The sequence below is a fragment of the Carassius gibelio genome, chromosome A3, assembly GCF_023724105.1.
Source record: "Carassius gibelio isolate Cgi1373 ecotype wild population from Czech Republic chromosome A3, carGib1.2-hapl.c, whole genome shotgun sequence".
Classification (NCBI taxonomy): Eukaryota; Metazoa; Chordata; class Actinopteri; order Cypriniformes; family Cyprinidae; genus Carassius; species Carassius gibelio.
The window spans coordinates 24,079,871-24,105,960 of NC_068373.1; the positions used below are offsets into that span (position 1 = coordinate 24,079,871).

At 38.6% G+C, this 26,090-nt stretch overlaps 1 protein-coding gene across 1 annotated transcript; it reads left to right on the plus strand.

Moving 5' to 3' along the window:
* On the plus strand, positions 1-25,400 carry LOC127952816 (sphingosine 1-phosphate receptor 2). The gene is made up of 2 exons (XM_052551648.1): positions 1-462; positions 22,508-25,400. Exon 2 carries the CDS (start codon positions 22,607-22,609, stop codon positions 23,669-23,671), a length of 1,065 nt encoding a protein of 354 aa, XP_052407608.1. The 5' UTR covers positions 1-462; positions 22,508-22,606; the 3' UTR covers positions 23,672-25,400.
* Positions 25,401-26,090: the final 690 nt, after the last annotated feature.

Here is a 26,090-nt window from a genome sequence, read left to right on the forward strand (position 1 = left end):
TTATCGCGGATAGACAAATTAGGGGTGTAAAAATCACCATCCTGGGCTCTTCCACGTTGCGTGTGTGTGTGTGCGCGGATGTGTGTATTTCGTCTTCGCGCGCACAGATCTGTGAGACTGTTGTTCGTTGTACAGCGCATGGAATTACAGCTTTTTGAATTAAACGGAAAGCACAGCCGCACCTGACGCGTCCGAAACACGTTAACGCGAACGTAGACTATTTTTTCTCCTCTTTTGATGTTTATCTCAACCATGGCTGTGTAAATGATTAGATTACATGCAGCAATGACTCCGCGAAAGTTTTGACCTTTATAACAGCAGCTACTGTTGGCTCTCCCAACGGATCCTTCAAGACTCGAGCCAGGGATCAAGACTCGATTACGAAATCTCATGTAAACTTTATAGAGGAAGATTAAAAACATCGACACGCGCTTCTTCTCTCTGCCAAGCATCGCACATGGGGTAAGTTTCCCAGCAGCGCTAAAATAACGATATCTCTAATCTAATTGAAGTCATATGTCCCTTGGTGTTACGATAGTTTAACGTCTTCATTCATTTCCATAACAGCGCGATAGACCTGTGTATTTTAATGACACCTTAGTGCAAATGTTTAAGACAGATATGTGAGCCCTTCTCAAAACGCACACTTTAACAGCAGCTTGTGATGTGTTTATTTGTCAACAGAGACACGTTTGTATCACCGTCAGCTCAGTCATTGATCTTTCTCGCATGAAATCATCTGATAAGATAGTCTTATCAAAGCTTTCGACACTTGCATATTCCACAAGTGTCAGTTGAATATAAAGCGTGACGCATACGTTTTGCATGTCTTTCGAGAAAGTAGCCCGTTTATGTTTGCCTTCCGAAGTAATGTGTAACATGCGTGCAGTTAACCATTGACCTGCCTGATCCAGACTCGCTGGACTTCATGTGTATTGTAGTAGTTCTTCATTGGTCAATGGGAAAGGCTTCTTGCTGTGCTGTTAGCGCGCGGGGAGCTTTGCGACGTTTGTGGCATTTGCAAAACCCACCGTGGGGATCGTGAAGATTTGTCCATCCGTCACTGAATAGATGGCTTTGTTCTTAAAGGATGTATTAATAAGACAAAAGACTCTATTATGGCATTACGCTGCTGGATGGAGTGCTCTCAGACTGGTGTCTCTTAAAGGGATAGTCACCCAAAGTGACAATTCTGTCATCGTTTCCTTGGGCCAACATTTTCTTGTCTTTTTTTGGAACAGAATGTTTAGGTTTTTTTTCTTACTCAAAACCTACCTGATTTATCACTTTGTGCTGAGTCTTGAAGGGACAGTCTGCCCACAAAGGCACATTCTGTCATCATTTACTCATACTGATTTTATTGTAAACCCATATGACTTCCTTTCGTCTACAAAACAAAAAAGGTTGTGCTACTTTCATTGCGTCTTTTCCCCCTGCAATTAAAGAGAGGCCTGGTTGTTCTGCCTTGCATCACCTTTTGTGTTCCATGCAAGAAGGAAAGCCATATGGGTTTGAAACCTGACTCTTGATAATAGGTTTTTTTTGAAAATCTTGTTTGATGTCAAACATTATTTATGCTTGCACAAATACAGAGCTTCGAGAGCCAATTGCATTTTTATTGGACCTTGATCGTAAAAATAACTTCATAATGTCCATTTTTTTGGTGCTCTATGGAAGAATTAAAAAGCATGATGATTTTGCCTGGATAAGTGAATGATGACAGAATTAGCATTTTTGGGTAGACTAGCCCTTTAAAGGTTTTGCGTTGATTGTTTTATATTATGAAACCAGACAATTGTACAGATGTAGGTTAGCTCTATTGTATATACTGATTTCTGTCTCCTTTAGAATCCAAAGCTACATAGAAAAGCCATTGCGCTGGCTTCTAAATTTAAGTCAAACTATGAAATGCATCCGTCCCATTAGTCCAAAGCAATCATCCACTAACATCACCTCTCTGAAGTACTGACTACCACAGTTGTACATTCTCTCAAGGATAAAAAAGATTGTTGTGGTACACATTGCCTCCCTTATATATTAGAGGAAATGCTGATTGTCACTTTGAGAGGTGTTCATCCATCATTCTCAAGTATGGATGTGAAATATGTGTGTGGCTACGTAGTTCTTCTAAAAGCTCTAAATGGAATGAATACATTATCTTGTCTGTTCTGTGTCTGAGTGCTCTGGGAATTTCTGGGATTTTCTGAATGCATTTTAAAGGAGAGCTAACTAGTTATTAGATGTAAACAGCATTACTAAAATGGGAAAATGAAGCCGAGCAGGAATATCAGGTGTCGGATCTATTGATGGATGTAGAGAGAGCAGAGTTTCTTGTCTGGGATGTGGGGTCTATTCAGGTTTTGATAGTAAAGAGTATATTTTCATCACGCTGGGATCCGATCTGTAGACAGAGCTGATATGGGCCGCATGTAGTCCGCGTTGGCATCATGTGATTCCATGCTTCATTAAACCAGAACAAAACCAGCCACGCGGTCTCCGCTGACCACCACTGGCGTTCTTGATTCTTCAACGTTCACACTCTCAGCCCATGTCTACGTCAGAGAAGATTCAGCTGTGGTTTTATTGAATCTTACCCACTGTGCTTTGAATGAAGGTTCTTCATTAGCATTGATGATTCCTTAAGGAGCCTTTAACATCCATGGAAACTTTCCATTGCACAAAAGGTTCTCTGTAGTGGAAAAAGTTTCTTTAGATTTTTTTAAAATGTTGTTCACACCAACCAAAAATTTGTCTTTTGAGAATTGCTCACTGAAAAGTTCTTTGGAGAACTAAAAATGGGTCTTCAATGCAACTACTGTTAAAAATCTTTGTGGAACCTTTATTTTTAAGAGCGGCCAACATGGAATACCCAGGATTTTGTGCTTTTCTTTTAGGATTTTGCAGGAAATCTATTGACCTCTGCAGAATGCCTTTAAGCATGGTAAAGCTAGTTAGCTGGTAGCAGAAAGCATTATCACATTAGCTGAAATATGTGAAGAGCTTTGTGAATGAGTGTTCTAATTCCATGGAAGTCTGCTAAGCTTTCCTCGGAGCTCTGTGGGCACAGATTCAATGTCGGCATAAATATGACTCATCGTATCAGTCTGAGCCACTCATAGGTTTTTTTCAGAAATATTTTTGTTTTATTATTTTAAGTTTTCATGGAGCAGAAAAGGCTTTGCCTTCAGATATGAGCGGTTCTGATCATTATGCCAAAGTTTTTTCGCTGTGACTAGTGAGGTTGCACGCCCGACTATCTGATTGCTACCTGATGAGTCTTTTTCTTTACCTTAAGCTAAACTCTGTCCAAGAAACAAGCTTCAGAATGAAGTTAGTTCCCCACGACTTGGCTCTGCATGCCCACACTGGTCACATCCTGTATGTGCATTCAGACGAAGTTAAATAAAAAAGGGAATTAATAAACACTTATTTAAAGATAAATAAATGTTGCAGGCGGTGTTGGGAACTGGAAGAGTGGGATTTTTGGGCTTGGTCACATGAGGGGTTAAGGGTGGGGCCAGGTCACAGTGTGGGCGGAGCAATCCCTCAAGGATTTTGGCAGCAGGCACAGATCTCTTGCAGCACATCCTGAGAGAGACTTCACTGAGGAAGACTGAATCCTTCATGTCAGGCAGAGCATTTATAACAATAGTCCACCCAACCATGAATTCACTTATTCATGCTCATGCCGTTCCAAACCTGTATTACTTATTGTTCTGTGGAACATGTAAAGTGAATTTTTGAAGAATGTCCTGGTTGCTAGTTTTCCATAAAATGGAAGTGAATGAGGACTGGGGTTTTCAAGCTCCAAATTGAAAATAATAATAAATACATTTAATCATCACCATAAAAGTAGTACTGTACTACAGATAATTGTACTATCCCTTTAAGAACAAAAGATATTTGTACTGGAAGTTATTATGAAACATGGTCATTGTTGGTGAACCGATATGTTTTGTTGTTTAGGGAAGAAGAACCAGGCCAGCCAAGGCAGTGTTTTTTTCCTATCAATAACAAACCATCTTTGGTGATGTTAATAGAGGCTGGGGTTTCCAGTGCTCTAGGGCTTGCGCTGTAATAATGCAGCATGACTTTTTTTTTTTTTCTCAGCCGAAAAACACTTTTGCTGGGTGTGACAGCTGGGTCAAAATAAACGCCTTCTGTTTTGGAGGCTGCTGCTGAGCAAGTTACAACTCACAGTTGGCAATACAGAGCTTGCAGTATTTGTGCCAAGAGCTGGGAGTGTCGCAGCTATGCCTTGCCTTTGCTTGTGCTGCTAACCTTTAGTCTTTAAGACTGCATGTTTAACGCAGCTGTACAGTAGTGTACGTATTCAATGTTGAGAAAATCACAAACACAATCATGAAAAATGTATGCTGTATATACACCAGACTCATCTAGCCCCATCTGTCTGTCTCACACAGACACGTGGAGACAAGGCTCAGGGGAAACTTTCTAAATATTTACTGAGCAGCATTTCAGTTGGGGAAAAGACTTTGTCCATTTTAGGACAGATAGAGTTTTCGAGTCATGGAAGAACTTTTAAAGATCTCTCTTTCTATTCATGTCTTGCATCTGTGCAAATTCACTATTTATGGGTATAATTGATCAAAACCGCCTAACTGATATGAATCTGACATATACAACAGAACGGCAAATCCGGCTTAACATTGATGCAGGTGTACACAGATCTTCAGAACGGCGACAGAAAGGTGTATTTTTGGCACTATATTGTATTTAATATGTTTCAGTGGTAATCAACAGGTGGGTCATGACCTAAATATGGGCCACATATTAGTTCCCGAAAGTGTTGCAGACTCAGTGGAAAAAATGCAGACTCAAATAAATAAAATGCAACTAATCATATAATTTTGCATAGTTAGAATAGCAAAATAATCAATGTCAGAATCTGTGCATCTATTTAGACCTTACAGCATTTTTAAAAATAAATAATGATCTAAACTAGAATGAATTCTGGTTAACTTGCAAGGAGCACAATCATGGTTTGTGTTTGTGTCAACCACAGTGTGTTTTTGTGCTGTGAATTACTAGCTGAAGAGAGCATGAAATCATCAAAAAAAACAAAAAACATTTTTTTTTTTTATATTTGATTTCCACCCATAAATACAAATCCTGTCATTATTTATTCAATCTCATGTCATTTCAAACTTGTATAACAAAAACAAAACTACAAAATATCTTATGTTGGGTTTCATAATATTTTGGAATGACATGAGGATGAGTAAATTATTTTTGGGTGAACTCTTCCTTTTGCGTTTTTGACCGTATAAATTGTATTTTTTGTCACTAATTGTAAAATTGAAGTCTGTGCACAAAACCAAGAGAGAACCCAAATGTTGAAATGACCTTACAGCTTTCAAGATTAAAGAAACCTTGCAGTCTCCCTCTTCCGATAATATTAACCATTTTACTGGCCACGAAGAGGTTTGGAGATCATTTTTGTGTTAGTGAGCCATAAAACATTTCTGAACGATTTGTGGCTAGAAGTACACCATTAAGTGCTAGATATGCAGTTATGTGGTTACTGTGTGGTTTTCAGCCGTCTACCGGGCAGCAGTATGTCAAACTGCATTAAGTTTCCAGCAGGTACTGAAAGAGATAACGGCATGCTAGACTTGCCCCTTGTAATAGACCGTGCATTGTTACCCTGACTGCCTTTGTTTGTGCACCTGAAAGAAGCCCACCGAGGAAGCCCTGTTGGTATGAGGAGCCGGATTGCTTGCTAGAGCTTGGCAGATTAAATTGTGGTGGGGGGCTTTGTCCATCAAACCTGTTCATTCAGTTGTGGATTCTGTGATGGGATCAGGCCCATCCTCATGCTAACGCAAAGTCATGAATGTGCATGAGAGACAGAAAGGAATCCTGCCCACACGGGCTTTTAGGATGAGAATGGACTGGATCTGTGATCTCTGGTGGGATGTTGCTGCAGTCGTTTCTTTTTTCTTTTTTGCCAATCATTTGCTGAAACAGACGTTGCACAACTTTATCATCTTGTCATTTTACTGAGACTAAATGAAACCGTTGACGTTCTTGCATAACTTGCGGTAAACATTTATACTAAAACAACGTTTTTTTAGGGGGGGAAATGGTTTCTCACTTCTCTGAAATATTTAAATAAATTGCTGATATTGTGTAATTGGTACGTCTGGTCTAGTTTCATCTCCCTCGATGGGAAGACGAGGTGTTTTTACGAATGTCTAATGAAATGGCCCTTGGCGAACGCACAGGTCGCTAGCAAGACTTATGTGTGGTGAAGCACAAACACAAATGCATGGACATGTCAAACCCTGGACCCCTGAAACTCAGTATTGCTGAAAAACATATTCAGACAATGTCACATATTAGATTCACAGCTTGCTGTGTCAGTAACACACTTAAAGGCCATCATGATATGACTTCTGACTTATTCCTATAACATATCAAGAACTCATTAGCTTGTTGACTTTAATCTGCTTTGGATCGATAACTAAACCACACCCTGTGGGCAATAAATGGCAAAGGGTAGAAGCGTAACATGCCCCAGATGTTTTTGAGAGCGACGGTGGCAGTCCTGCTATAAAGTCATGATAACTTAAGGTATGTCCGAAACACTTTTTAATTACTTAGTAGCGCTTAATTTAAATGCTAAATAGGTTTGTAAGCCTGATATTATAAAGACAACGTGTTGTTTGCAAAAATAAATAATTGGATTTTATATTGTCTTTGAGATAAAAGAAAAAAGGTTTTGGGAAAAAAAGGTTATTTTGCATTGTAGTTAGAACTGCATATCTGTCCACTGTTCTAGTAGTTTTTCCATTTTAAGCATTTAAAGGCATATTTTTTTCTTTCTTTCTTTCTTTCTTTCTTTTAACCATGTCTGTCGTGATAACTGCCAGTCTTTAGAATGCAGAATGAAACCGTTAACTTAAAAAATTAAATGGGAGACTTATGCAGGAGAGCATCTTTTTACTTATGATAATCAATGTACTTCATTTTAGAAAATATAAGATGTATGAAATGTATTATTATTTTATACATGATTATATTTTATATTTAATATAATATCACAATTTTTAAAAGCTGCATTTAGAATTGTCACGGTTCAAAAACCAAAGAAGGACATGCCCTGTTTTTTGAGTGATGCTTCTGACAAAGAGCAAAGTATTCCATTGAGCCTTTGACTAGTCAAAAGGTTAATGGAGAGGGAAGTAAAACTTTCATTTTTACTATGACAGACAGTCTGTGAGGCGACGGAGTGCTCTAATATGTCAGGAGCGGTCTGGGAAAGATCACTGTGCATTTCTGAGACAAAGCCAATACTTGTGTTTATTGCTATTTAATACAAAGAATATTGAAATCTAAACATACCCAGAAGCACTGATATGGAGTCTCTCTGAGTGGATCTGTTATAGCTTTGGCACTTTTTAATGTGTCTCCCCCGTCCTGTTTCTTTTCCCTTTCCGTTGTTGTTTGATGAAAGGCACCAGACATTAATACAACATCGTATCACAAAAGGCAGTCAAGACTTCTTTGTTTGTCTGTGTGGGTGCCTGTTTCCTTTGTGGAGTCTCCCCCCCTTTTCACACCTTCAGCCCTCAAACACATCCACCCACAATCACATACAGTGCATAATCACCCCCTCGACTGTCCTGTGCACTAATAACACATATGAGGAACACATGTGGGTCACATTTGTACAATGATACAATGTTGAAGATCTGACAGTGTTTCGTCTGTCTTGAACATGAGTGCGCACACAAGGAACACACACACACACACACACACACACACACACACATCCCATAATAAAGCAGAAGAATATGAGCATGGGTGTGGTTTGCGTTATGGGGGAACAGGAGAAGGCCTGTAGAACAAAGCAAGCATGATTTCTGTTCTAGGACCTTTTATTAAAGGATACTTCCTATGTCGGGACAACAGTAGAAGAGTGTGAGAAGAAAAAAACTAACTTGTGAAACTTGATCTTCTGTGGTTAGCTTTAACTGATTCTTTCCTTGGTAGCCTGCTGCAATGTTAAACCACTTATCTTAGTTTTTCTGTTTGGTTATTTATTTATTTTAAGACTGACATAGATAGTTCAGCAGGCTTTAGTTCTTATTTAGTATTACTTGACCTATATACTGTCTTCCTGTGCCTTGCTGACGTGTGGAGATCTCATCCTTGAACGTCTAGACATGCCTAAACCAGCAGTAAGTTCCCTGGAAGATTAAATTATGAAGCAATGTTTCTTTAGCTCATTATTTAATAAACACAAGAGACTGTGAGACCATGGTTGTCGTTGTAAATGAAACCTTCCTGATGCTTTTGCGGGCCTTTCCTTTGATCTCAGTAATAGATATTAAACTGAAGAGGGTTGGGGGATGGCAGAGAATCGGTCACAAACCTAAATCTAGATTACAGAAGTGCAAAAAAAAAAAAACACTTCTCAGCCATCAGCCAAGTAGATTTATAATGTTAAAGCAAGATGTTAAAATGTGTAGTATAAAACAAGAAAGTTTTATTTTAAGTGATATTATATTTGTACTTAATGAAGAATATTTTATAAATAACAGCACAAATCAGATACATTTATTTTAAAAGAATGCATTAAATTGATCAACTTCCAGTACATGCATATATAATAATCGTTTTTTTACACTTTTTATTTATCAAAGTATCCTGATTTTTTAAAAAAAAATCCACAAATTATACATTTTATTAAAATGATGCATGTATCAGCATATCAGAAAGATTTCTTAAGGATCATGTGACACAGAAGACTGGAGTAATGAATGATGCTGGAAATCCAGCTTTGCATCGCAGGAATACACTGCATTTTGAAATATAATCAAATTGAAAACAGTTCTTTTTAATTTTAATAATATTTCACAATTGTTACACTGTACACAGTTGTTTTTATCAAATAAATGTCGCCTTGGTGAGCATGTTTCTTTTTTGTACAGCTCCTCGTTTCCTGTCACTTTTTGCCCACATGCAAAGAAACACATCAGCAAATAAATAGAGATAAGAAATATAAGCGAATTTGAGTTTTAATGAGCATCTGTTTATGAATGCCTCGCAGGGGAAGAAAAGAGACTGAGTGACCTGTTTCCTCCCCTCCTCCGTGTGGCTGATTACAATCGTATACCCAACTTTCCAAATCACACTGGATTTGCATCTCGGTATTTATTATTATTTTTTATAATGCCTGCCCAATGTTGTCAGACAAAACAATACATATTAAAGGCTATGAAAACAAATAAAAGTAAGGTTTCCATGTAAGTCTTTATATTAGGTGCAAAAAAGGGTTAAAATCACATTTCATTCTAAAATTGTAGCATTAAAATCTAAAAACAAAAAGTGAGTGGCATGACATACAGCCAAGTATGGAGACCCATACTCAGAATTTGTGCTCTGCATTTACCCCATCCAAAGTGCACACACACAGCAGTGAACACACACCCGGAGCGCCCAGGGAGCAGTTCGGGGTTCAGTGCCTTGCTAAATCATAGTATTGCCGGCCCGAGACTCGAACCCACAAACCTAGGATTATGAGTCAAACTCTCTAACCACTAGGCCATGCTAAAATAATGCTTTTAAAGAAGAAGTTGAATTCACAGTTGTGTTAGGCTATTTAGATTATTCCATTACAGTCTCTTTACAGTCAGTGCTATTATAAAAACAGACTTACTCATGTGATTATAATTATAGCGCTCCTATTTAATTAAGCTCTGTCTGTCTTGTGCATGAGGCAGTGCTCGTTCACTGAAGTTTAGCAGAGAATCCCAGAAAAATGTAAATATTTTCATGGCTTTCTAACATTTACAGATGGAGGATATACCAGGGATATGTAAGTTATGCATTCAGGAATAAAGCAAATCTCAAACACATTAAGCAGCGCGAGTAACCTGTGTCTCAGTCAGAAGCACACGCAGCCTTTCTGGCTGAGATTATGACTGCAGCAGCTCAGTCTGTGTCCAGTATAAACAGTATTGCTTCATATCGAATCGCTTATAAATTATACGATATTGATATATCGTACAAACTCAATATACCGCCCAGCCCTATGTTGGATTACTATAGCAGAACACAGTTTTCCACTGCCTCCTGGTCATGAAAGGGTACATGGGCTTTACATGAAGTCAACACAAAGGCATAATTAGTGGATTTAATTGAGAGAAGTAAACACATGTAGATATTCAGTGGTAAAGCTGATCTACTGAAATGAGAGACTAGTAAAGCGTACTAGTAAGTCAAGTATCACTATTTGTGTTGCTTATAATTAAGAAGGTTAGATAATTGAATAAACTTCTAACCCTTTTTTAAACACCATTACGTAACTATGAACATGAATGTTACCACAAATTGTGCAGCTTGTTGAAGAGAGGTGAGGCGTTATGTAGCTAAGCAATCAGACGACTCCTTGCCTAGTGTATGATAAAATGGGCAAAATAATAATATATATTAACCCAAACTGTACAGTGTGTGAAATACGCTGGTGTCTGTGGAAACGGCAATAATGATCCTTACAAATATAATCTGACAACATGTTTTTATCGATATTGTATACAGGATGATTGTATTTACAGATTAGAGCTGCAACTAACGACTATTTTTTCAGTCAACTAATCTAACGATTATTTGTTCAATTAGTCGACTACTCTAACGATTATTTTTATTACAATAAATAATTAATCTAATGTTCTTTTTTTGAATAGCTAATGAATCCTTTGGATAACTTTACAAAAAAATATAAGTACAACTTCTAATATAATATTTCAACCTTTATTCATTTTCAACCAATGTGGTGGAAGTTTTTACAGTATACAGAAATAGAAATGAGGGAAAGAAAATTATTTTACTATGGTAAATATGAGTTTATGATAGCGCTTATAATTAAACCACAGTAGCCACAAATTTACAGTTGTCTGAGACGTCATGAAATGTTCTTTAGCATCACAAACCATAAAATGTAGTCAGGGTTCTGCTATGTTTTAGCATGGTTTCCAGAGATCTGGAGCTGATTCAGGGGATCTCGGTGGTTTGTGACTGTTGTCTCACAGCGCTGTTTTTAGAGGTCGTTCACATATCGAGTATTTTGCGTGCTCCAGTTCGTTATCTCCAATGTAGGTGCGCGGTATGGGCGCTCATAATAGAAGCGACGCGGTCGCGACGCGCACGAAAAAACAGACACCGCATCGAGTAAAAAACATCTCAACTTTTCAGAATGCCGCAAACGCACCGCGTGTCATGTGACAAAAACTAACCAATCAGCTTCATCCAGCTTACATCTGAGGCGTTTAAATACTCAATTTGTCCATTAATTATTTCTAAAGAAACACGAAAATGTATAAAAGGCTCCATTACCTTGTATCTTACGTTGTGGCCCCATAGAAGCAGTTTTTGTAAAAATAGGCTAACGATTGCATCATAACCAGCGACTCTCTGTCGCACAGTAGAGAAATTACCGTATGGACAGGAGTGATCATACCAATAACTTGTAATCTTTACAAGAATATCAGAATCATGCAATGAGCAAGTCTGCGTTTATTAAATACTTATCACATTTCAGGCACGTCGACGTATTTCTGTAGTAGACGTAATCGATGACGTTGACGCATCGTTGCAGCACTAGTACAGATCAGCTAACACAGTCGATATAAAAGTGTTTAAACTACCAAATATATTTACTTGCACATATTTCAGAAGCAGATATTTCATAATATAGTGAGCATGTTTTGGAACATTTTGAATAAAGCAGGAAAAATGAAATAAAAGCGATCCATGTGTCATACAGAGGCTGTGTTTTGTCACATGACAAGCATGACGCGTCGCCATTGAAACAATAAGGCTATACATTCTAAAATAACAGTCGCCTAAAAAAAACTCAGGCCGGGGTCTCAGGTAAAATATTTTAAACTCGCGTGCGAAAGGGTTAAATTATTATTTTCTAAATTATTATTATCTAGTGGGTGGCCACATGGTCTGACACGTTGACCAGTGATTTCAATGCATTCCCCCAAGTTCATGTCTGGCTTGTATTATTACACAAGTCTTGCCTCGTCTTTCATTATGTAAAAATGGCAGCAGAAGAGAAAATATTATTCTAATGCTATTTCATGCTTCAGAGGTATTGTTGATTTATACAATTGCATCAGAGCTTGTATAACAGTATGCTTGCATTTATTTATACTTAAATGAAGTATGTTTTTTTTTGCCATGCTTTGTCATAAAATGTCTATGGAGTTTCATTACATTTATGCTAGATATGGCAGACCATCTCAAATCACCCATATCTGCTCCACTGCATAGCAAACATTTCAAGTCCTGTCAAATCACTTTTATTGTCACATCACCACAGCACATTGGGAGCTTGCTCCAGAAATTGCAGAAACAATCAACATATAACCAAACAGACTTCAACAGGTGAAAGTGTGCAATATGCACATACATATAGTCAGTACACACAGTATACTATTAGACAAACTTACAGTTAAAAGACAAACTTACAGTTTACAGTTAATTTTGGGAGCTGTTCAAAGATAGACTATTTGTCACTTTCTTGCAAACTTGAAGACATTTGCAGCTGAAACCAGCATCGTATCTGTGGTTAAATCTCAGAAGTGTTTTTTCCCAGAACTCCACTATAGCTACTGCATCTCAACATAACATGTCAAAATTGCGTTGTGATGCACAGTAGTGATATCTTGAGAGGTAATAGTTTTGTGTACATCTGAGTGTTGTGACTCTGTCTATATGTTTGCATGTACAGATGAGAAACTGATTTTGTCATTAGCTGTGTTACTCTGTCTGAGACATCTGCCCTCTGGCTTTTGTATTATCTACACCTGGTGCGCTTTTGTGTCCTAAAGATAAAAGTGGAAATCATTGAAATCATCAAGGGAGGCTGGTTGCTGCTGAGGACAGATTTCAGATGAGTCAGAAAACAATAAAACATGAAATGGAGGTTCTAAATTAAATAAATAAAACTGAGCAAAACTAAGAAAAGAAAATAAGCAATGCTTTTTATGATTCTATAGAGTTTGTGGAAAATATATGGGAAAAGTAAAAAAAGAAAAGAAAATGAAACTTACATAGTAACTACTAATTCAGTCTTTTTTTGTTTGTTTTTTAACTGGTCAAAAACTGTCAGATACATTTTAAATAGATTAACTACTATGATTATTTCATTCTCTTGACAAGTTTTTAAGAACAAGAAAAAAACAAACTTCATGGAACAATTATTTATTTTATTAATAATTATTAATTATTAATTATTCCTTTCTAACAGCATACATGCTTGGTTACATGGTTAAATAGAAGAGACATTTATGGCATTTAACTTGCTAACTGATGTTGTTGGACCGTTAAACTGCTTTGGAAATGTATTATGCAAATGCTATTCAAATTTAAAATATATATAGTTATTTTAAAATGTTTTTCTTTAATCGTACATATACAAATGTTATGTTACAAATAACATAAAGTAAATATTTTCTAAATAATATTTTGATAATTTTCTTTGGTTTTAGTAGTCACAATACAAAATATAAGTATAATAATCAAAAACATCCTTTTTAAAGGGGGGGTGAAATGCTTGTTTTCACTCAATATCCTGTTAATCTTGAGTACCTATAGAGTAGTACTGCATCCTTCATAACTCCTAAAAGCCTTTAGTTTTATTATATTCATAAGAGAAAGATAGTCTGTACCGATTTTTCCCGGAAAAACACGACCGGCTGGAGGCGTGACGTGTGGGCGGAGCTAAAGAATCAGGAGCGCCAGTAGGCTTTTGTGTTGAGAGCGTCTAGAAGCTGTGACACAGATCCAGATGCTGAAATTTAACAAGAGCAGCATCAGCAAACGTCGTCTCTATGTGGTATGTACTGAAACTGTATATATTTGCTTAGCGGTTTTGGAAAATGACTAAATTACTTTTTTTTAAGCTGTACATGTGGAAAGTGCAGTTTGATGACAACATTGCATGTTGTTTACTTGATGTGCTCACGCGCCGATAGATAAATTAACAACACAGAGATATTTGAAGCAGTTTTACTCACCGCCTGCGGTTCCAACACACGATCGTGACCCTTTTCCATTGCGACTGCATTATACTTAAGAAATAAACGATGTGTTCAAACTGGGCCTTGTTTGTAAAACAAGCATCTTCGAAATGCAGGGAACAAACACAAACACTTGCACAACTCCGTTGATGCTCTGTAAAAATAAACTCCATCCACTGGTCCCTTAATGCTGTTTTTTTTTTTTTTTGGTAATCTGTGCAGGGTTGTCTTGCCCTGGCAACCAAAAACACACTTCTGTGACATTTCTGTGAAGTCTGTTGTGCTCTCTGTGCTCTGCTATACGGGAGCGCGCACTCTTCCCGCAGACGTGCCCTAGGACCCATATAAGGAAATTCCGCTCCATCTAACGTTACACAGAGCCATACTCGAAAAAAACTTTCCGAAACTTGTGACAAACCGGAAGAGGTTTTTTTGGAACAGAAATACTCCTTCAAACGTACAACTTAATTTTTGAAACTTTGTCCATGTTTAGCATGGGAATCCAACTCCTTAACAGTGTAAAAAACTCAGTATGCATGAAATAGCATTTCACCCCCCCTTTAAAAAAAAAAACTCATGAACATTTGACTTTATAGCTTATTGCTTTTATATTTAGGTTCCATTGCAGAGGTATTTGTCCTTGTTCTAGTATCGGTATATACCCCTGCTCTGCCTGAGTCATTACTAACATCAGTATTAATGCTTTGGTTTTAGGCCTGTTACATCTGTTACATAACAGTCTGTCTCTCAGTGTTGTAGGAGTACGGTCTCTGTTTGAGAACTCTGACGTTAATAACTTTAGAGGAGGCCGAGGCTGGTTGCAGAGGCTGGTCGAAGCCTGCCCCACATTTGTCTTGATTCGTGAGAATGGGGCTACATGCAGCATCAGATGCAGCGCAGTTGCGGTGGTATTGTATTATGGGTCAGTGTGCATTCTGAAAAAATTACACTGAGCGGTTTCTCTAGGTGTTTGTGGATAATAGCTTCGCCCACAATCTTTTTTTTTTCTGCTAGCGATGCAGTATAAACCCATTCGTGTTTTATTTCCTGTGGTTTATAAAGGAATGTTCTGGTCAAATGCAAGTTCTATAGACTGTTTCACTGTTGTATATAACCTCATTGCACACTGTATTGTACTGTATACAAATAAATTCAGCTTAGTTTGCATTAGTTTTGTTGTGTATTTAAGCAATAAGGTACTATTAATTTGTGGTATTTAGCACAACAAAAAGTGGCTAATTCGTTAGCTATTTGGTAATCTAAATGCTAAAATTTGGTAAATGGTCTTGCACAATTAAATATCCGATACCAGCCGAATCATCTTCAACACTGACCAATTTCTATTATTAAAAAACTCCAACATCTGTGGAAAACCAATATGGTATTAATATGTATCGTGCATCTATCTTTAGTTCAGTACAGAAATGTTTGATTTGCAACATAAAAAGCAATCCTGTGGAAGCTGTGCAGTGATGTGGTGGATGTGCTCGTTTTTTTCCGTTTTACATCTCATATAGTGGAACCAGCTTCAGCCAGCCAATCAATACAATGATGTATAATGCAATTGTACAGCTCTCTAGAGCAAAGTGTAATAATTTTAATGATCATGTGCTATGAACTGATTGGATTTTGAGATTACTTATCTTACAGTCCGCGTTCAAATCTGGCAGTTTCTAGCGTACAGTTTTCACCTCACTATTGTTCTGGTAAAGATCACCTCCGGCTGCTCTTTAGCACATTTATTTGATTTGCTGTTCACTCTGCTTTGCAGTAACTTTTTGTGTGATTTATAATTCCCCAATTATAAACTCTGGGTTATGGTGCATTTGTGGTAGAGGTGAAAAAATGTGGTCTCATTTTTGGTGAGACTAATCACGACGAAGACAGGATGTAGAATTAGTTGCGTGTCAGTGTCTGAAGCACTTCACAGATCTCAAAAGCGCCATTATGCAGAAAGTGAACTTTACCCTATCCATTTATGACTGCCATTTAAGTGTGGGTAAAATAAGTGGTATGAAGCAAGTCTGAAACAAATATGCTAATAAAATACATATAAATAAACCTCCATAATGGTGATAAGGCTGATTTAGCATGTTCGTGCTGGTAAATATGATAATCCGCCCAAAATAAGATGAAGTGAAACATCTGTGTATGGTTGCTGATGGTTTGTTCAAGCTGGAGAGAAGTCTCAAAGACTCTCTAGACAACGAGACAAGTGGTGCTCAACCAATGCTAGGTAACAGGTGCGTTGTGGGAAACACGTTTGCTCAGACGTCAGTGACTAATTGGGGCTTATCAGGTATTGCTGGGAAGCGCAAACAACACCTGGGGCCTTTGTCGAGCTGTCATGGGGATGTGGGTGGGGTCCTGCCCAAGTCTGGGGTCCTCAGTTCAGGTTTCACTGATGATGGAACGAGAGCTGGAAATCATATGGTCTGTAAGAACTGTGTTACATGAACTGTAAGAGCGATCTTTATGATGAGTCAGTTCTGAACTATAACAGTTTTAAGAAATCTTTGTAGATTAAACTATGTATATCCGTTGCACTTTTACCACAAAGCTAGCGGCTTGCTGCTGTGCTTCAGCACGTTTCCTGCCACACGAATTATACCTGTAAGAATCCGAATAAACTTCCTTTGCTGTGCTTTTGTGTCTCTCGCTTCCACCAAACCTTTCCCACATTAACTGTCTTGCTCTCTCCACCAGTCAGCTATCAAGTGTGAACAGGATGTTAGTTTTCTGACACCACAAACACTTCCTTTGGCCTATAGCAGTGAAGTTAAATACAGGAAGACTGCTCTTGTTGGCCAGATGGACGGTGGAGTAGGGCTGAAATGATTAGTCGACAGTGATAACAAAAAAAAAGGTCTACAAATATTTTTTGTTGTAGAGTAGTCTTTTTATGTCATATGACCAAGCGGCAAGCTACACTCTTTATCATGAAGTCAACAAGGAAGTGACTAAAACTGCAATTTTATCAACTTGGCCTCTAGTGATCCCAGACACTCCTCACGTTAAAATGCCAAACTTTACAGCAGAAAAAAAAACATGTTTACAGCCTGGTACAAAAAATAGATTTGGCCCTTCATGACAACTGTGAGGGTTATAACTCATCCGTTTTAATTATATAAAGCCTTAAAGGTTTGCATAATTAAGGGCGTGGCCACTTGAGTGACAGGTGGATTGTCCCTGCTGACACTCCCATCGCGCTAGGTGGGCGTGGCTTCAGTAACCAGGCCCTGCCTTTTTGTCCATTTACAATAATTCGGGAGTGACACGGGATGACACCCTGCCAAGATGGCGACGGCCGGCTCCGCCTACTTTGAGCTTCAAAAACGGTCTTAAGGAATCTACGGGTAATGTCCATTCATGTGTTTTATACAGTCTATGCATATTACCTAATGTAAGAGCCTGTAATAATGCGGTTTGACCAGTGTGGCGCTGTAGCACAAGACGTTAAATTAGCTCTCATGGTGCAAATCAAGACAAGAAGATGCAGTGCTTCAGAGAAACGGCAGCCAAACCTGAGGCTAAATAAACACATCAAAAACTGACAGTGGTGGGAAGGCAGCAGTTTAAAATGCATCTGCTTAAAGAGATGTGGATGTTTGCACAAGCTCTGTAGTTCAATACTCCAGTGAAATCCAGTCACATTTATATTTGTAGTACTTCATGCAATAGATATTCTTTATTTTCAGAGAGACTAGGTTGTGAATATTAAAACTTAACACTTAACCTTTTTTTTCCCTATCCATATGACTTGCACCAATATATTTTAGGTAATTAAATAAGTGATTACCTTAATTTTATTTGTTAGAATATGTATAACTCAATATTTTAACTAATTGCAAAAGCTGAATAATCAAAAATGTCTTCTGATTAAATCCGTGAAACAATCGCTGATTAGTCGATTAATCGTTCTAATAATCATTAGATTAATCTATTATCAAAATAATCATTTGTTGCAGCCCAACCGTGGAGACCTGCTTATCCATTCATTGTTATGACCTACATATTTGCATCTTATTTATTGTTTTGATTAATACAGATGAATGATTTATCATTCGTTTTTCTTAAGAAGATGAGACAAGGATTAATTATTTAGACAGGACGATCTGGCCGTCCCTTCCACTCTGTAGTTGAAGGACAGGGCGGGGGGTAATGGTGAAGTGGGGCAGGCCGGAGACGGCACTGCTGACAAACCAGACCATCAGGTTTCACACTCTGTCAAACCCCTAAATGAAAGGCGGCAAAGGTCTCCACGGGAACACTGAGGTCCATACTGCATCGAGGACCTTGAAGACGGCCCAGTGAAATCACAAACACGAGTTGTCTGCAGCGAAACTACCCACTCAAACCTGTTCTGAGAGTGAAATTCAGTGGGTGGGACACTGAAACAGATCCGGCAGTTTCTGAGAAGGCGACTCGCACATTTTGATGGGTAATTTAAGCTTTGGGTCTGACACTCTATTGGTTATTTACAGTGTTTACTGAAAAATGCTTGCATGGAACAACTTGCATGTTGTGGTTGGAGCGCGGTGTTATTTTGGACCAGTGTACCAGTGGAGAGTATCAAGTGAAACGCAGCCTGGACAAAGGAGGCCATTGTTCTTCGCTGCCTCTCAAGGAAACAACCTTGGACATTATTGGCATTTGGCAGCAGGATTGTGCCACTGTCTATGCAGCTGTAACTTATTGTGTTCTCATAGGTGACTGAGACACGCTTCCTGTTGTGTTTACATAAGTTGGCGTCTGTGATTATGTATGTTAGGGGTTTTGAACTTTGTGCAGCAAACAGTGATGTTGAAGTGAGGTGGGTGCGTCACACAGATGTCTCAGATTCCTGCCTTTGTCTCCAGATGCCATTCCACCTGGTTGCATAGTCTCTACAGTGACTCTGGTCTGATGGGGTATTTGCATGTCTCAGTGTTGAGGCTTTGGCAGCTTTGCTCTGGCTGTGTTGTTGGTGTGTCTTGGGCAGTGGTCCTCATTCAATCAAAAACAGCTACGCATTAAATTACAATGATAGTGTCTTTCATTCTCGCTGGAATGTAATGATTACGTATCTTGTCTGCAAACAGGGTGCGTATGGCAAATACAGATTTTGACAGGCAGGCAGGACAACCTATTGTAATGTTCGGACCGAACATTTTAATTGGACAAACATTTTATGGTCCTACACCTTCCACAGACAATATAAATAGATTTAGACCACTTCACTTAGTGATTGCTATCGGGATGTTGAAAACACCATCGTAGCAAGAAAATGTCTCTGAACCAAATCTCCTACACCGCCTTTAAAGTCACAATGTCATGAAATGTCATATTTTCTTCTGTAATGTGGCACATCAGATGAATTATCAAAAAATATAGGTTGGGGACTTTATTCTATTCTATCCATTGGTTGTTGTTTATTGGATGGAGGCAGATCTGATTGAGAGCTTGCAGTATTTGTATCGCAAACGTCATTAAAGAGAAATCTTGTTTCAACAGAACTTCATTAAATTAAAATGAGAATTAAAACATGAAATAATTGTTCACTGTGAGATCATTAAGATGCATATAGAAAACAGGGTGAATTACTGGTTCAAGACAAATTTATATTTATTTATTTATTTTTTACCAATGAATTATTGAAGTTTTCTGTAAAATGAGCAAACACATTGGTATTATGTTGGATATTAAATTTTCCAAAACTGTGTAGCTAGAAAATACTAGTGGTACCAGTTTTCACTGCATTACAGTTGCATGTCACATCTTGACATTATTTCAAATGAATAGAACTTCAAAGATGTGCAACAAGATTCAGGAGTCCTTGAAATCTTTGAAAGTTTGGGAATCTGAAATGTTTTTTTTCAAGGCCCTGGAAAGTTTTTGAAAATAAACCTACAATGATACAGGTTAAACAAACAACATGCACGTGGACACTGCAGACTAGGACAATGACGCAGAAGTATAAATGAAATCTGGCATAAAGGCTATGGCATAGGTCCAACACAGAAGTATAAATTAGCCTTTAGCTGTCTGTGTTTATGATCAATATGCATAACAGTGACTGTAAAATATGTGATTTAGGTATTGAAATGACATTTTCAGTTTTGATATTTGAGATATGGTCATTGCACTACTTTGGGCACTACTTTACCACCAACCAACCATACCCCAGTCCCCTGCCCCACCCACACCCACACCCACTGTCCTCTTTTTGGAAAACTAAAATATGGTCAATATGGTTCATGTGCCCACAAAACTACTAGGATGGTACCTTAATGTTTCACAGACACACCTTGAAATTAATGTTGCATTGCTTTGCTTGTTAAGATAATGTAAACCCATGAGGTAAGAAAAACTTAAAAGCATATTCTTAAAATATATCTTAAAACTTCTGTTTACATGAGCCCATGGCCATGAATCCATGCAAAAGATAATATCACATCATTTTATAATACAGTATAGAATGTACTGAATATTCTCCAGTTTTATGCAAAACAGAAATACAACAAATAGAATATCAGATCTCTGTCATATGGCCAATTTATTTTTTTGCATAGTTGTGTTTGAGACATGAAAACTGTAACAATGATTTTTACAAGATAACATGATGGAACCTCTCTCACTTGAAATGTGTCAATACATTAAGTCCTTGAATTTGAGGGTATTGTACCTGAAAAGTCCTTGAAAGGTCCTTGAATTTGAAGTTAACCAAGGTGTGGGAACCCTGTGCATAGTGTACCATATCAAAACAACCAAAACAAGAAGGCATTTTGCAATCAAATTGTAAAAAATTTTAACTTAGAACTTACGCAACTTATTCAACTAGCAGAAAGCTGAATGGGGCAACTCCCCAGGCTTAAATCTAAAATACTGTAATTAATATCTAATATTGTGACTACATGTATGGAGTCACAATTTTCTATAAAGCTGCTTTGCAATGATTTGTATTGTGAAAAGCCCTATTAAATTAAACTTGAATTGAGCTGAAAAACTTTAGCCAGGGCAGACACAGGTAACCACGCTTGCTTGCTTGCTCACACACACGGTCTGTCTCATACACACACAGAACTTTCTTACTCAAATGTGTCCATTAATTTTCATGCATTCAGCAGTCCATCATTAAATATTCCTTACCAAACACTCCAGAACATAACAAGGCGATCGTTCTAATATAACGTAGTTTTACACATCCCGTGGGCTTGCATTACTTTGTGAGTCACTGAATAGTACTAGTAAACATCCGGTTCTGCACACAGTTAAGTGATGGTGTAGAAGACTATATGTCACATGAACTCTCACTTTATTTTTATTGATGAGGCAAGAACAGATTGTAGCTGAAGGACAGTTGTGGCATGTACTCAGAAGGGAAATTCCAGATACTTGAGCTATTTTTGGTTTCCAAAATGTGTCTGATCAATGCAGGACTACTGCTTGTGCTTTAGATAAAGCCTAGTGCACACTACAAGAAGGAAGCTTGTTAGCCTTTCATGTTTTCGAAGTCTGCAGCACAACCCTTCAGATTCTGGATTCCAGATCCAGATTCACAGATGCTCATCTCATCTAGTGTGCACACGCAAGTAGTCACGGATGCTGCAATGCATTTCAAGCTTACATCCGTTCAAGCTGTCTCTAAACAATCTGCATCAGTGAGCAATCGTAGTTAGTCTTTCAGAGTGAGCTTTTGTCTGTGATGACATGACAACAAACAAGAAACTGAGTCCTTAAGGCCGTGTTTCCACCTGATATTAAGATGTGTTTTTGTGCTCAAAGTGTTCAGCACTAAATACAGGTTGAAACAGGGTGTTAAAGGTTTTGTCATTTGATCACTGAAACCACATAAGGAGGTAGTCAAGAACTTATGTGTGGTTTAAACATTTAAATGCATCCCAGACCATAGTAAAACACTGCATACTTGCCACCCACTCACCGAACACTTGATTGTTCTGGGACATGTTGTGAGAAAATGCACCAAAACAAGTGATTTAAGGTAGAGATCACAGATTTTATCATTTTCATCTTGTTTTTTTCCTGCTAAATTTGCTCATTCAGTCCTCTAAGTGTGTGGCACTCCTTTGAAAATGACGTAGAGTGTGACAAAATAAGAGGGGAGGGTCTTGATGAAATCTGAGCACTGTAAGCGGTCAGTGGAGACACATTTGAAAATCACGTGAATACCAGGTGGAAACAGGACCTAATGTTCACAGTCTGACCAGCTTTGATTGCAAAAATAATGACAGGTTTTAAACGAACACTCCCTCGTCCTCCATTGTTTGGACACACAGATAGTCCTGCCCAAACCTGATAATGTTGTTATGCCTGGCCCACTCAAAACATTGTTTGGTGCTGTTAGAGTCACAGAACTTACAGCCTTTTAAAGCTTACATTTGATTTGTTGATGGTTGCTTTTTACCTTTGGCCTGCCAGTAATCATTCTGTTTTGTGTTTGTTTCCAGGTGACACTGAGGAGCTTCCTGGGCCACTGAGACGTGTCTTCGGCCGCCCTCTCATTGACTTCTGGCCGTCTGGTTGCAGGGCTTTACCAAGGTGCCACCATGAGCAAATACTCCCAGTACTTCAACAAGTGCCTCGTAGAGGTCCACTATAGCATCGTCAGGAACATGAGCCAGAAGGAAATAGCGGGCCGCAGGGAGACTGAACAAAGACTGAGCACCCTGAACATTTTATTTGTTATAATCTGCAGTATCATCATCTTCGAAAACCTCTTGGTGCTCATTGCTGTGTTTCGCAATAAGAAGTTCCACTCTGCCATGTTCTTCTTCATCGGGAACCTGGCCTTCTCGGACCTATTGGCTGGCTCTGCTTATATTGCCAACATCTTCCTTTCAGGCCCTAAGACATTTAGGTTGGTGCCTGTCCAGTGGTTCATACGAGAAGGGACTACTTTCATAGCACTGGCTGCATCCGTTTTCAGCCTGCTGGCTATCGCCATAGAGCGCTACATTGCCATCACCAAGGTCAAGGTTTATGGCTCCAACAAAACTTGCCGCATGTTCCTTTTGATCGGAGCATGCTGGGTGATGTCCATCCTTCTGGGAGGTCTTCCCATTTTTGGTTGGAACTGTATTAATAACGTTGTGGATTGCTCCTCTGTCCTGCCTCTCAACTCCCGATACTATATCCTTTTTGTTGTTACCGTCTTCACCGTCATCTTGATGTCCATTGTGATCCTTTACGTTCGCATCTATCTTATTGTGCGTACAAGCCAGCGAGAGGCCACCAATTCTCCAGCTTATGCTCTCCTGAAGACCGTCACGATTGTGCTTGGCGTATTCATCATTTGTTGGTTACCCGCATTCACCATCCTTCTCTTGGACACTTCCTGTACGATAAAAGAATGTCCTATCCTCAACAATGCTACCATCTTCTTCAGCATCACCACAATGAATTCGGCGCTGAACCCGCTGATCTACACATTGCGGAGTAAGGACATGAGGAGGGAGTTCCTCAGGGTGCTTTGCTGCTGGGGGCTGTTCAATTGTGGCAGGCCTTCTCACCGCTGCATGGTGCCACTCAGGAGCTCAATTTCAATGGAGCACTGCACCCACAAACACGAACATCAGTCAATTCCCATCATGCAGGACTGCACTTCTGTCTGATTTTGTCTCCTCAGTGCCCAGGTGTTTGAAGACCAGGGGAGACCCCTTCTTTGAGGCAAGGCGCAGAAGACAGAATTGTTCAGTGACCTCACAGATGACAGGTGAATCACAATCAGTGTCTTTGGACTCATGGACATTTAGAGCAGATATCACAACTGTGCTACCGGACTCCTGCGTGTCGTTTGTTGCTTCTGTCCTTGCAAAAGTTCCTGAACGTCACAGAATGAGACTTCACCACGTATTTGACTTCATAAGGCACATTAAAGAAAGCCAATTTCAAATGGGAATATCCATTGAAGCTCTTCGACAAAACATGAAAAATGAAAGTCTCACTTTGCAGACTTCTAGGCAGCTTGGGATTGTAATTTTCTCATATGCTGACCAACCTAACAGAAGTCGCATACAAGATGTATCCTATCCACAAGTAGATTACCACTGTCTTGGTTCAGAGATTTGAGAGTACTGGTTGAAATGTACAGATCGACAATGCACTCCGTGTGAGCCAATCAAAACATGCATTGCATGCATTGCATGCTTGCAGAACCTCTCCTAATGTATACATCAAGTAACTTGATATACATAACATCCTTTGATTGCCGTCAATAAAAGGATTCCACTTCATTGTATTGCATGAAAGTCTAACCTGTGTAAAAAAAAACAATATGTATGACCAATCTATGTACAATTGTCAATGTTACTTCTCTTTGTATTTTATTTTGCTTTAACATTCCTTTTTTTTTTTTCTTAAAGCACGATCAGAATGTGATTACATTACAGAATGTGACACGAGTTTCTCTCAGCAGCTGGTGTAAATGCTGGTTGTGTTGGGATGACAATGCTGTAGCTTCGCTGCGGCAGCGTGTGCTTTGTTTTGGGCCCAACTTGACGAATGGAACTGAATATAAGAATGAAGTGTAACGAGCGAACATTTTTCGCTGATCGACAGTATTACCAAACATCATTGTTTTCCTGTTGATTATTGAGCTTGCAGCAACAAGAGCGGGCACTCACTTTGAAGTCTTAGTGACATTTAATGAATATGCCATTGATAAGACTGGAAACTTTGAGATAAGGACAAATTGAGCATGCATTTCTCTCTTTTGAAGGCATATTCATTCTGAGATATGGGGGTTGCTAGGTGTTATGCTGTCTTTTAATAGGCCACAAGTCTTTAGAAGAAACTTTAAACTTCCTGCAACCACTGAAGTCCAGTGCTTTCATGCTTCTTCCTGTTGTTAGGGACTGACCTTGATGTTCCCTTAAGTTGATTTCCTTAGTCCAACACTTTCACTCACACAATCACAGCCTTGACTGTTTGATCCCAACATGTTTTAGTTTCCTTTGCTGGTCGGTTTAGTTCAGCGGAGAAAGCACTTTGGCAGCTCTTCCAATACCAACCTAATGTATTTTGTTTTTTTTCTGTCTGTCTTTTATTTTTAATGATGCATTAAGAATTTAAGACTGTGTGAGCATTCCTATCACTCCGTTCAGTGTAAAACATGGCCTACCCTGTGGAACGATGTTTGTTTTATATGATACATATATGAAAGTGTGTATGTATCTGTGTACAGTATCTATGTAATGTGTATACATATACAGTGTCTTGTGTGCAATAGCCTTGTGTTTTAGTTGCAAGCTACCTGTGCTAAATCGGTACAATCCCAAACACTAATGTAGGTACATAAACATTAGTTCATTCCTTTTTTGAATAAAATATAAATGAAATACAAAAAAAGTGTTGCTTTGTTGTTATTCTGTTTTGTATTTTTGTAAAGTTGTAGTTGAAAATTTCTAGAGGTTGTCAGTTTCACATGTGATTTTAAAAGTGGTTGTTGTTTGTGTGACAGAAATGATTAATGCCACTGTAATTTGCTTTGAGTTTCAGTTCTATGCAGTATTGGGTTAACAGTCTGAACACAAGAGCTTTATCCCACATATTACAGAGATCTGACTATTCAATAAAAAAGGGAAACTAAATGCTAACATGCACGAACATGGTTAAGGCCCGACTCGCCATGACATGAATCTGTTCACAAACAATATTGCCTAGAACTGCTGGCCTTGATTTCTGACAGTCCATTAAGTGCCAGTTCCAAGATTTTGTGGGAGTGCAGATGTTTAGCCCAAGGGTTTTTATTAGGAAAGAGGGAGTATGATGAGAGATCAGTAGGAATGGCATTATGGGAAAGGGTAGTCTGGGAGGCCGAGGGTGCTCTTAGCACACACACACACAAAAAGGATTGTGAATTGAGTGGGTTTAAGGATGGTCTGGCCTGGTTGTTGTCAAACATCCAGAAATCCTAGGTGGGAACAACAACTAGCCTGGGAGACAACAGCTGGGAATATGGCCAAGAGTCAGCAGTAAGTGACATCAGCCATACTGAAACAGCTGCAAACATATACAGTTGTTTTCAGTACA